The 12,409-nt window shown below is 42.7% G+C and overlaps 1 protein-coding gene across 1 annotated transcript in view; it reads left to right on the top strand.

Annotated features, from left to right (window-relative positions):
- The window catches only part of TAPT1 (transmembrane anterior posterior transformation 1), a 49,883-nt gene extending 47,298 nt beyond the window's left edge, over positions 1-2,585 (top strand). Inside the window, exons 13-14 of the mRNA XM_075858383.1 lie at positions 1,150-1,304; positions 2,209-2,585. Coding sequence (XP_075714498.1) covers positions 1,150-1,304; positions 2,209-2,435 — 382 coding nt within the window. The 3' untranslated portion in view covers positions 2,436-2,585. The remainder of the gene's footprint in view (positions 1-1,149; positions 1,305-2,208) is intronic.
- Positions 2,586-12,409: the final 9,824 nt, after the last annotated feature.

Raw genomic sequence — 12,409 nt, 5'->3', positions numbered from 1 at the left:
TGGCTGATTTGAATCAGCAAACAGGTGTCTTGGGACCCCCATTCTCCAAATAGATGATGGTCCCAAAGTTAGAGCCTGCACCTATACCAGCCATTTATGACATCCTATGGATATGCCATAAATGTAAAAGATGAAACTACTCCTTTAAATCTGTTGTTTGAAGACGCAAAAGGTAGGAATCTGCAGAAACACAATTATTGAAAATTGAAGCAATGGAGGCTTACACATAAGAAAACACACACTCCTTCTTACAGATGTGTTCGGAGTGTCTAGGAAGGGATAAATAAGAATGTGTTTCCAATAGTCATTTCTTCTGCTGTCAGATCGGTGTTTGCATGCTCACCCTCAGGCTGATTGTCGCTGTAGTAAATCGTATTTATAGCAGAAATACGAGTTTTGCTCTCGAATGCTAAATTGGAGTAGTTGCTGTGCCCGCTTAGCACAGCAGGGTGGTCCCGCAGCTGTAGATTTCTGGAGAAGAACGTTTTCCTGCACATATAAAATAAAATTAGACAAGCAAGTATTTTAATCTTTCCCTTTTGCAATGCATCTTCAAGCCACAAGCTGGGAAGATTTGACACATTGTGCAGCGGGATGTGTTCTGTACATTATCACTCGGGTTGTTGATCAGTGACGGGTGTTTTCCTCCCACAGGCTGCCTTGCTATTATCATTCGAGGACATCTCCTGCTTAAGTGAAGTGTTCAAATTATATGGAATGTATCACTTTATATATTTTATCTTTACATGATTATTGGGGCTATTACATCAGGACAACCTCAGTCATAGTGGGGGGGTTCTCCGCCTGGGAATAACTGCGAGCCAGATTGGACGTAAGCCATCAATGGATGCCGGAAAAATATATAGGTGGCTAAATTTTCAAGAGGCAGACCTGCTGTGATCTCTCAGATTATTGGGGTAGTCTGCGATGAGGTGAGTCCTTTTAAAGTGGTCCTAAACTAGTCTAGTTTCTGGATCTCCATTCTCCCACTTAGATAGGGGGGCGGAGGGTCTCAATACACTACGCTACAGAGAAAACTTATGTAGAGGTCTGTTATTGATATCATTTTCATATACACTATGCTCTTCGATGAATATCTTGTGTATATTGTGATGCCTGTCCTTTAGCTGTTAATTTTTCCACTTCCAGGCTGATAACATTGAAAGTTCTTAATAGCATTATACTGCTTGGAAAGTCCTGTCAGTATGTCAAAGATGCCAAAATGGAAGAGAAGTTATTTCAACCACCCCCAACGTGTACCCCAGGGAAAACGCCGAAGAAACCCCCGAGCAAATCAAATCAAGGTGAGCACTCTCTTCTCCCCACTACCATGAGCTGACCTTTGCTGATACCATTTATTATTACCCCCTTCTCACGTTTGTGTGGGCTACTTCAGTCTGGCTTTCCTCCTCTTAATTGTTTAATTTGGAGACCATCAGCATGCAGCTTTTCTGCTAATGCATTCTAGTCAATAGCCATCAGACAAGCCTGCATTTGTGCATGTCTGCAAGTCTAGGATTTCATATTTGACTAGGTCACATGGAGGCATTGTAGGGATTGTTTCTACTTGCTCTTCATTTTCTAAACCTTCCTTAAGGATAGCATTTGTATTTTACCAGATGAAGAGGCCGGTCCGGCTTTGAAACGCGTAGTAATTAAAACAATATCTGATATTACATTTGCTTGTTTTAAATCCTCATTACTCAAGAAGGGTTTTACCAGTTAGCAGTGCCAGGGAAAATTTATTTTTTTTCTCAAATTTCCTTATGGATAAAACACATCAGATACATCCATATTAGACACTGGTATACTATGGATGTATCGTATCCATAGAGGCCTAAATGGTTGGTTGCAATGGGCATCAGTTCGACTTTTTGCTTTTAACAATTAGGCCTAGTGCAAGTGGCACAGAGGCTAAACAGCGGCATATGGAGTCCCATACCGCTCCGTACTAGGGAGCAGCAAGGACTGTGCCGCTGTACAATACTCTGTAAGTATTGTTTACACAATGTATGAAACCAGAGGCATAGGTCGGTAAAGTGGCGGACTCCTGCACCACCATGGCTGCTATTTTATAACCCCGTATAAAATGGAGCATTAATACGGCCGTGTGCATGAGGCCCTACTTTACTTTGTTGCAGCTCCCCAAATAGCTTCTTCAGTATTCAAAATGTGGCCGCAGCTAACAACACTGTCTCTTAATTCCAGGGACTCCTACAGACGACGAGTTCAGTGATTCAGTCATCAACCAGCCTGCCCGCCAGAACTCCACCGCGCCACTACTTGTTCAGAGCACCTCCGACCAGTTCCTGACCACCCCAGACGCTGAGGAGAAGGACATTACACAGGACGACCCAGAGCTCAAACACCGATCAGCTAACAAGGATCTGCTGGACATTGACCGGTTCACCATCTGTGGAAATAGAATTGACTAGTCCATCTTCTAAAAGAACCAGCTGGACTTGGCACTAAAATATTTATTTTTCTTTAAATTATTTTCACAGGCAAAGTCTATTCCCCATTCACTGGCACGCTGCTCTGGATATGTTGGCACAGGCTCAAGCAGGCGATCTCTTCCCCCCCCCCCCCTCTACATCGGAAGGCTGAACTTTGTACATTATCTTTGATTTTAGTCTAGAAAACATTGGACAGTCTTGAGAAAAAAAAAAATCCTCAGTTTGTCATTGCCACTTATCGTAATACAGGTTTGTTCACTAGGCCAAGATCAAATGCCTTAAAAATGTTGCTATAATCAGAACCATGGAATATACCGGGTGGAGACAAATTCCTTCACCTCTGTGTCATAAGGTTACTTAGGTGGCCTCAGACCTGCTCACATTTATGTAAATTATGTTTGTATTTTAGAAGCCTTAAACTTAGCAGCATTTTCTTTTTTGTACATAGTTATAGATAGTTATTTTCCAGAGTTTAAAAAAAAAATTATGTATTTTAATACTTGTAAACCAACAAATCTCAGTCAGCGGGATGCATCTCTCATAGACAGTCTATGCGTGGACAAGCTGTGACCGTACAGACCAGGTTTACGTCTGACGTAGGATGTAGTCACATGACTTCCATTTTTTTAATACACCAGTTAAGCTGATGAGGCTTTTTTTGCTATGACTGTGATGTATCGTGCTGCATGCAAAAAAACTTTAATTACCATCTGAACTGCAAAGAGACGATTATGGGAAGAACTGTGTATGTAAGTCACCTCGCTGAAACTAGTCAAAATGTCGGCTGCGAAATGTTAACGCAGAGAAGTTGTGACTATATTGCGAGGTGAAACAGCAGGGCTCAGAATAAGGAATGCATGCAATAAAGGGTTAATAACTCGTCCTGTAACTAGCACATAAGGCGGCCATTTATAAGTTCGTTCCAAGGAGCGTTCTTTTTAGCGTCATCACTAATATTGCCTCAGCGATTTTCTAAATAATGCATAGCCTGCTTTATGTAGATGGAGCCTGTATACAAAATGGCTGCCCTCATGTGCAGATGACAGGATTACTTTATAAGGAAAAGGTCCACATTCATTACCAATTTTTTTATTTTTTATATTGCATTTAAAATGAAGCAACTTTGCAATAGGTCTAAAAAAATCTGTCATGCTGTGTCTACAGCTCCTATGCAGTCTTATGTGTTTCCATGGTAACAGACTACACACAAACCCAGTGAAGTCTGATCCTGCAGTGATACTCTCTTCCACGATGGGAGTTTCACAGTTTCTTCATTTAGCATTTAAGATGCATTGGAGCAGTAAATATAAATTGGGTGCGAATGTGGACATACCCTATAAAGAGGATCTAGGTTGGCGGGAAAGATTCTATACAATTCGAACCTTACGGACTCTTGTGTCAGACTTTGATGGTTAATGGGAGTCATTTTCTCTACTGTGTCACCATACTCAGCAGTGAATCCAATGATCATCATTCTAGAGATCAGACATTTGCATGTAGCATGGGTCTAGATGTCCAAAAATGTATGTCCTGGCCTTAGCCTGCTGCAGGAACAGAGGAAAGTCAGTGTGACTCTCCAGCTGTTGTGACACAACCACAGGCTGTCAGGACTGGCTGGGAGTTGTAGTCAGGGCATTCTGGGAGTTGTAGTTTCGCAACTGTTGGAGACCACTGCTCTAAGTAGAGTTGTTCCAACATGACAGACCCTCATTAACGAAGGTGTCACTTGGTATGGCCTATTGGGGTAGCATCAGGCGTCGCTGTCCCAGCTGTAAATGTATATTAATAACCTGTTTATTTGTCCATATTTTGTACATTCTCCAAATAAGTGAAGATGTCGCCCATCCCCCTCCATTTACCAGTGTGGGTATATACATATATATCAGTGCATGGCTTTGGATTCAGTGTGAACCAGTGTGAGGTCTATGACACAGTAGATACCTTGCACTTATAAAGAACCTCGCTCCTCTGTATGTGCCATAGTTTCTCCTGTCATGATCTTATTGTTCCTTCAGAAGAATGCGCTATTTGACGATACCACGGGCAGTGGGGTATAGAACGAAAGACATATGTACGTGTTTAAGGGGTTGTCCAGAATTAGTAAAAATTGTTTGTTTTTTGTTTTTTTCCCCAGAAATAGCACTACTCTTGTCCATGGCCTGTGACTGGCGTTCACGTGAATGGGTATGAGCTGTAATACCAGTCACAGCCCATGGACAAGAGTGGTGCTGTTTCTGGGGGAAAAAAAGCAAAGCCTTTCTCCTAATTCTGGACAACCCCTTAAAGGCTTGAAAAGGGCCACTGGCTGTGTCCAGAACTGGAGCCTGATGTTAAGATTTACCCACAGGATTACATGCTGTACAAAGTGATCAGGTAAGATCCTAACCGATCACATAATTCTATCTGGTTTACTAGGGTATTGCAATGTGTTGGACAGTCTGCATATATATACCCAGCAAGATATCGCAGTTGTGGGGCAGTTTTAGGCTGTTCCTAGTCTTCAGCAGTAAGACAAGTCGTGCAATACAAAGCTGTGGTTTTGACATTTTCTGCTATAAAGTTTATTGAAATACAGTATCTAGATAAACATTGTAATACGTTCTGCAGTAATCCAGTCTCTGAAGCAGATCTCGGGGACGTTGGTGGCCCAGGATTTACACCTTGTTCATGTACAAGGTAGAGATACGTAAAACTCTGTGTATACATACCTCATATACGGATGCACTGGATGATGGACTGATGAGGCTGGTGGGTAGGTGGCTTATAGGTGACGTGAACTTGAGGTTCACATGGGGAATTCTTCTTTAATGCATTTTTAGATACATTTACCTGCAGAGAACAGCACTGTCCCCTATTTAAACCATGAAAACATCAATTTGAAGGAAAACTTCTAGTTCCTTTGTCTGTTTAATAGCCTAAAAGGGTAGTCTGAAATGGGGGGGGGGGGGGGGGGGACACTTTCCAGAAGCAGTGGCCATGCCAATGATGTTTGTTTAATATTGCAGCTATACTAAATGTGGCTGAGTGGCAATACCAGACGCAGCCCATGGATGAGAGTAGTGCTGTCCCTTGGGGGGGGGGGGAATTAAAATATTTTTCTCAGGCTACCCCTTTATTCTCCTGGTTACTGGTCTGATGACTGGGTCTCTGCTGCTTTCTCCCATGACTTTTTTTTTTTTTTTTTCCTCTGTCCTCTGCGCTGGTTGGTTTACTGTTACCATAGTGAGATTGTGTGAATACTCCGCATCCACATTATTTTCCACACTGCCATTATTTAAAGAAGCACTCTGACTGAATTTCTACCATCCCCCTGTTTAAAAACTCGATTGAGTGGTATGTAGTGCAGTGTATTGGCCGCTTTATTTTACTGTTAGCTGCTTTGTTCCAGGGTGCCGTTGGGTCACGTAATCCCTACTCTGACCACCCAAATCCTTTGGTGTCTTCTTTAGGCACTGGAAGTCTGTCTCTCAATGCAAGTCCATGAGACTCCCGTCAAGGCTCTTATAGACATGCAGGGAGAGACTGTTTTCCGGTCCACACAGCAGACGATGTAGGATTCAGGGCGTCAGACTGACGGCCCGGTACAGAGCAGTTAACCGTAAAATTAAGTGCCCTGTAAGTGAATGAATCGCACTACCTTTTAATCACGTTTTGAAACGGTGGCAAATTTTTTTATTTTTTTTGCTGGAGTGATGATGGTGATTTGAACACACAATGGCCCACATTAATTATGCCGTTTCCACCAGGTTTTGATGTAAACTGCCCCCCCCCCCCCCCCCCAAAAAAGTCACAAAATGTCTTGTGACATATTTGTGGTAAAAAATGTTGGCGTGCTATTTGGTATTGTGTAACCAAAGTGTGTAGCTCCCGACATTACTTAGGCTGGCATGATATACTCCAGTCTTAGTTAATGTAGGCCAACGTAGCCTAAGGCAAGGCTAGAGCAAAGTGTAGGGAGTGTTGTCATGGGACCCAGTAGCAGAATGGTCGTAATTTCCAGCAACTTAAGGCTATTAAAAAAAACTTCTGGCGCTTCTTCTTAAATATAATCAAATTTTTGATTGGTCCACTTTTGTATGGACGGAGTAGCATAAGTAATAAATATTGATCATTTGCTATTCGCGATAGTAGCTGCGTGTGATGGACTTTTTGATTTGAAATTTAAGAATATTTAGGGCTTCGGTTGAACGGAATTGAGGTGTTTTTGGCTCAAAGTCGGCCGCAGGTCTTGAGTTATATAAGTAGTGTTCTTCTAGAAGGATGTAATGCGTGCAGTGCTTGTATGCGCACACAACATTCGAGAGTCCCGGATAATAGGGGAAAGCCAGGATTCTGTGTGCTAAATAATGGGCTACAATCTCTAAACTAAGTGATAAAATTGGTGCGAGCGAAATCGGAATGTGCTAATAAACTATTGATCCGCCACATGAATTGATTTGTACAGTGGTCTGACATGATATTCTGTTTCTCTGCTTATTTATGAAGGAAAGGAAATGAATTTTTTCTTCTGTTGGAAATCATATTGTGTACAAGTTTTATAAGTGCATCTTGTAAAACTCCGCGAAATAAATTTTGTAATCTTTTATAATCTCTGAGAACTGTCATTTTAATCTTGTTAAACTCATTACTAATGGATTCTGTTACATGTAAACAGTAGCGGGTGTCATTCTGTGAATTCAGCCGGGGTGTTGTACTAAACATAAAGTACACAGCTATGGATGAAACGTCCCCACAGTTTATTGCCGGTGGATAACGCAACTATCTGTTAATGTGGATGCAATATCACTGAGGCCTTGTAAATGCACTAGGACACCGGGGACGGGGGAAGAATTTCAACATTAGCGGGGCTGTCTGGTTTAGGGTTAACAAGGAGAGTCTCTCATTCAGGACCTACATCAATTAGCCAGAGTGGAGATCAGCTACTTAGAGCCCCTCTCACTTTGAAGGGCCTGGCATGTTGTTCATTACATGAACAAGCCATGGATTTCAATGGGCACTATGTAATACCTCATTCCACCTGTGGGGGCGCTGCATGGAAATTGAACCCAACTCATAGCCTGGGGTATTTGAGGACGGGAGGTTGAATGCTGAAGAACCTTCCAGTTTGGTTAATGGATTGTATTTGACGATACTGTTTATTTTATCAGTGGGGGGCAATGAGGCATTGATAAGATTGTGGGAACCCCCTTTTAAGGCTCTATTCACAATCATTTTATTGTATACATCTGGAGTACTCCCCGACTTTTATATGAGACGCATGCCACTGTATAGCCATACAGTGGTGTCCGTCGTACATTACATTATTAAAAAAGCAAAAACATACCCTATGAGTATGAGTACCTCCTAACTTTTAAAAAGTTAAAAGTACAATGCTTTGCTCAGCCTTTCTTGCTGCTTTCAGAGCCCCAAAAATAGCCACATTGCCTTATATACAGTGATAGCTGGTAGACACTATACAAAGTGCCTGCTGTATGCCCTCTACTAAACGACTGCCATATGCCCATTATAAGTGCAAACTCCAGCCCACCAACCCCCCCCCCCCCCCCCTCCTTCCCCATCACTTAGAAACCTCTCCTCCTTTGAGCACTAATCTTCTACAGTGTGTGTCTTCATGGACAGGAGTGAGTAATACTGCGATCTGCTGGCAGCATTGCTGTTGCCCCCTCTAACATTGGTGGTATGCGCTGACATTTGCTCATCTGTCTTTCACTATAGGAGGAACCAAGGTTGCAGGCTAACTTTCGACCGTTGCAATAAATCAGAGAGGGTGGGGTCAGATTTAACCATGACTCGCCATCGACCAAATGTCACCGTGTAGCCGCAGCCTTAAACAGAGGAGATTTAAAGCTTATTGTTGTGGACCCTTCTAAAAACAAATAATTGTAGACCACCTCTACAGTCATTCACCAAATTATGGGACTGGACTTTATAGTTAATAATCTTTTATATACACTTCTAAACATTGAAATCGCAACACCAAGAAGGAACGATTTTGGAATTGTGGAACTCACAGGATTGATAGACAAGTTTAAGGGGTTATCCAGGGAGCAAAAATTGCAATTCATTAATATTTTTATGTAAAAAAGTCACAAAACCGGTGAATTGTTACCGGAAGTCCTGTAGCTTTTCTAATATTGATGACGTGCCGACACGGCCCCACGTGACTGAGGGCTTGCTTCCTGTGTTGTTCGTGTTGGCATGTTATCAATGGCATGACCACAAGGGGCTGTCACATTGCCTATTGCTGTAGTCCCCGAGTCCCCTGGTGCTATTCAAAACCGGTGAATTGTTCCTGAAAGTCCCGTAGCTTTTCTAATATTGATGACGCGCCGACACGGCTCCACGTGACTGAGCACTTGCCTCCTGTGCTGTTCGTGAACATGACCGCAAGGGGCTGTCACATTGCCTATTGCTGGAGTCCCTGAGCAGAGCATCAGCTAGCACTTTGCTCGGGACTCCAGCACTGCTCCCGACACATGGTCAGTGTCGCTGGAGTCCCCAACGCTCAGATGATGCTTTGCCTGGGGACTCCATCACTGCTGCCAACGTCACTGTCCATATATGGACAGTGACATTGGCAGCAGTGCTGGAGTCCAGCGATAGGAAGCCCCTGAAAGTCACTGACCAAATGTCGGGAGCAGTGCTGGAGTCTCGAGCAAAGTGCTAGCTGATGCTCTGCTCAGGGACTCCAGCAATAGGCAATGTGACAGCCCCTTGCGGTCATGTTCACGAACAGCACAGGAGGCAAGTGCTCAGTCACGTGGAGGCGCGTCATCAATATTAGAAAAGCTACGGGACTTTCAGGAACAATTCACCGGTTTTGAATAGCACCATTTAGTACCGAATTTTAAATTACAGTATATTAGTAAGTGACTTCTTTTTTACATAAAAATATCAATGCAATGCAATTTTTGGTCCCCAGAGAACCCCCTTAATGATATGCAAATGATATAAAAATGGAAACAAAATATCCGAACATCTTGATTTATTCATTATCTAGTATGAGCGCCACTCGCAGAAATACGCGCACTTACATGCCTTTGCAATGTGGTTATGAATGGTTGTCTGAGGAATGTTATGTCACGCTGAATGCACTTGGGCACGCAAATCATCAAGATTGGCTGCTGGCAGCTTCCTTTGCAATTGCCGACCAATGACGTCCCAGATGTGCGCGATAGGAGACACGTCCAGAAATGCTGCAGGCCATGGTAGCATGTTTATTCCATGCAGGCAGATCACAGTAGCACAAGCAGCATGCGACCTGACGTTCTCCTGTTTAAAAACCGCTTCTGGGACACTTTGGAGAAATGGCTGTAGCTGTGGTTCCACGACCAAATCAATGCAACGCGGAGCTGTTAGTGCGCCTGAAATGAAGACTAGAGGGATCCGGTTACCAAACATTATGCCATCCCACACCATAATCCCTGGAGTAGGACCGGTGTGACGTTTTCTTGTGAAGGCCTCTTCATGGCGTTGCCCACGTGGTCTCCAGTCCAATCTACAAGTATCATTGCGTCCGCGGAAAAATCGTGACTCATCGCTGAAGAGAATAAACCTTCATGCCAGCCTCCATTCCCGTCTTGCTGTGCACCATGATAGCCTCCAGTGGCGTGTGGTCAATGGAACACCTGTAGCTGGACGTCTGGCTCGTAGCCCAATGTCGTGCAAATGCCTTCTGATGGTTAGTTTTGACATCGTTTTTGGTTACCGACCTAGGCTTGGTATGTGACATCAAATTTCACATGCAGTACAGAATGGATCACTATGCGCCATTCTTCCAATGAGACGATCATCCATGCAGAGGTTCGCCTTCGCGCACCTCTTGCTGTCATTCCCGTTTTTGTTGTTGGTTTCCCGAACTCCGGGACAAGAAACGTTGCACAGTGCTGACATCTCGGCCTAGGCACGTAGTGATCTGCCGGAGTGATAAACCAAGGTCTATCAGTTCAAGGATTCTGACCCCCTCAGTTTGCGACAAGTGGCGATAACTGGCACGTCGATGAACAGGAGGCATCACACAATCATCCCACACAACTTGATCCGATTTTTGAGGTTTCATGTGGCTAAAAAAATAACTTTGCTTTCAATCTGGCTTTTATGATTGTCCACATGCCACAGATTGGAGCTAGGTGCTAGAAAATGTGATCATTTGCAGATCTTAGCGACACCTGCTACGTCCTCGATTTGCATAACCTTACGGCTTGACCTTCTTGGTCTTGCAATTTCAATGTTGAGGAGTGTAGTTGCAATGACAGAAACAATGGGTAATAAAATGATCAGTAAAGGATGCCTTACAGTCGTACTGTGATATTAGTAATAAGTTTTTATACTCCAGAACAAACAATTGCTCTACAGTGACCTGCAGTGCATGAATGATTGATACATTTACAAGGAGATATTCACTTTCCTGTCAGGTTTCATCTTGTGCTGCATCTCGAAGTGTAAGTGATCCCTGTGATCACAGGAGAAAACTCTGACCTGCAGTACGGAGATATTTAGAAGATTTATTATTACAAGTTATTTGCTTTACTTGGATCCTCTCTCCTGATTTTTTTTGTCGAGAGACCTTAGACCCTGAGCAGATTTATTTTTTCTTTTTTTTTTTTTTAAAGAAACCTAATTCGTCTACCTGCCTAATGAGTGACTCTAAACACATTGTAACTTACCTTGTACTGATCCAGAGTTACAGCTGGTATAGTCCAGAGCTGCATTCACAATTGTGGCTTCAGAGCTCAAATCACCCAACATTTCTTGCTGACTTCGTGCCTGCAAAGCTCGGTCTGATGATTGCAATCTAGAAAGTGTCCTCTTTGCACTAGACTTTAATCGGATTGTGGGAAAGCTAACTGTCCCTATCCATTATAGAAGATCAGATAAGCTGTTAGGGGTGTGTCTGACAACAGCTTGTCAACTGTTTCTAATAACCAGGAGAATTGTGAATGCAGCTCTGGAGTCTTTCACAGGTATAAAAGTTAAGTAATGTACTTTACAAAGTTACTCAACTTTTTATGTTGATTTAAATGTATGTATAAATTGTAAAATGGTGTGAAGTTGGACAAACCTGGAAAAGCTTTGGGAATTTGATTTAATCTTTGTTTGGTTTTTGTGTATCGGGGTACAATAAAACTGTGACATTGATTTAATAATAAAAAAAAATGACATCTTTCTTTTCAGTTATATCCCAGGCTGCCAGCTTTGCTGTTTTCTTCTGAAATCTAAGTAGGAGGAAAGTCTCAGCTCAAAGAAAAACCTTGTGGGGTGCCCATACATGTAGTGGTAGTGTGCCACTCCGTTTTACCGTGAATTGCCACGGTTTTAATGTGATTCACCTGCCAGTTGCACGGCCAAAAACGACAGCAATTCATGGTAAAACCACATGGCACAAGCATGTATGGGCACCTCACAAGGGTTTTATTTAAGCTGAAAAATTCTCCTACTTGGGTTTTAATAGCATACAGCATAGCCAGTGGCCTGGGATATAACAGAAGAGATATGTTTGCCTTTTTTTGTTTTATTGACCCTGACACAAAAACTTATATTGTATTTCTGAAGATTTTAAAGGGGTTGCCCCACCGTTAAATATCATTATTCATTGTAGAGGTCATAAAAATTGAACAATAGAAATAGTTTTCTGCCCTGCTTGTCAGGGAAGGAGCAGAGCATCTGCAGTATAATAACCGTATATCTGAGGAGACGACTCCTTCTTAGCATTGTAAAGCTCTGCACCCTGACAGCTGATATGACATCTGCACATACCAACTCAGTCTTTATTGTTTTATTTAATTATATTTTCATTGGTTTCTAAGGAAGTGCATACTGTGGCGTCACACAGTATATCGCTATACTACTCTGGATCCCTTGTTACAAATCTGCAGAGAATGTACGGAGGGGCTATATTGTCAGCTGCCAGAGGCGGAAGGAGATGATTCTGCTCAGTGCCCCTCCTCCAGAAG

This window comes from Rhinoderma darwinii, chromosome 1, assembly GCF_050947455.1.
Source record: "Rhinoderma darwinii isolate aRhiDar2 chromosome 1, aRhiDar2.hap1, whole genome shotgun sequence".
Classification (NCBI taxonomy): Eukaryota; Metazoa; Chordata; class Amphibia; order Anura; family Rhinodermatidae; genus Rhinoderma; species Rhinoderma darwinii.
Note: the sequence above shows the minus strand (reverse complement) of the source record. Positions and strands in the feature narration are given on the sequence as shown.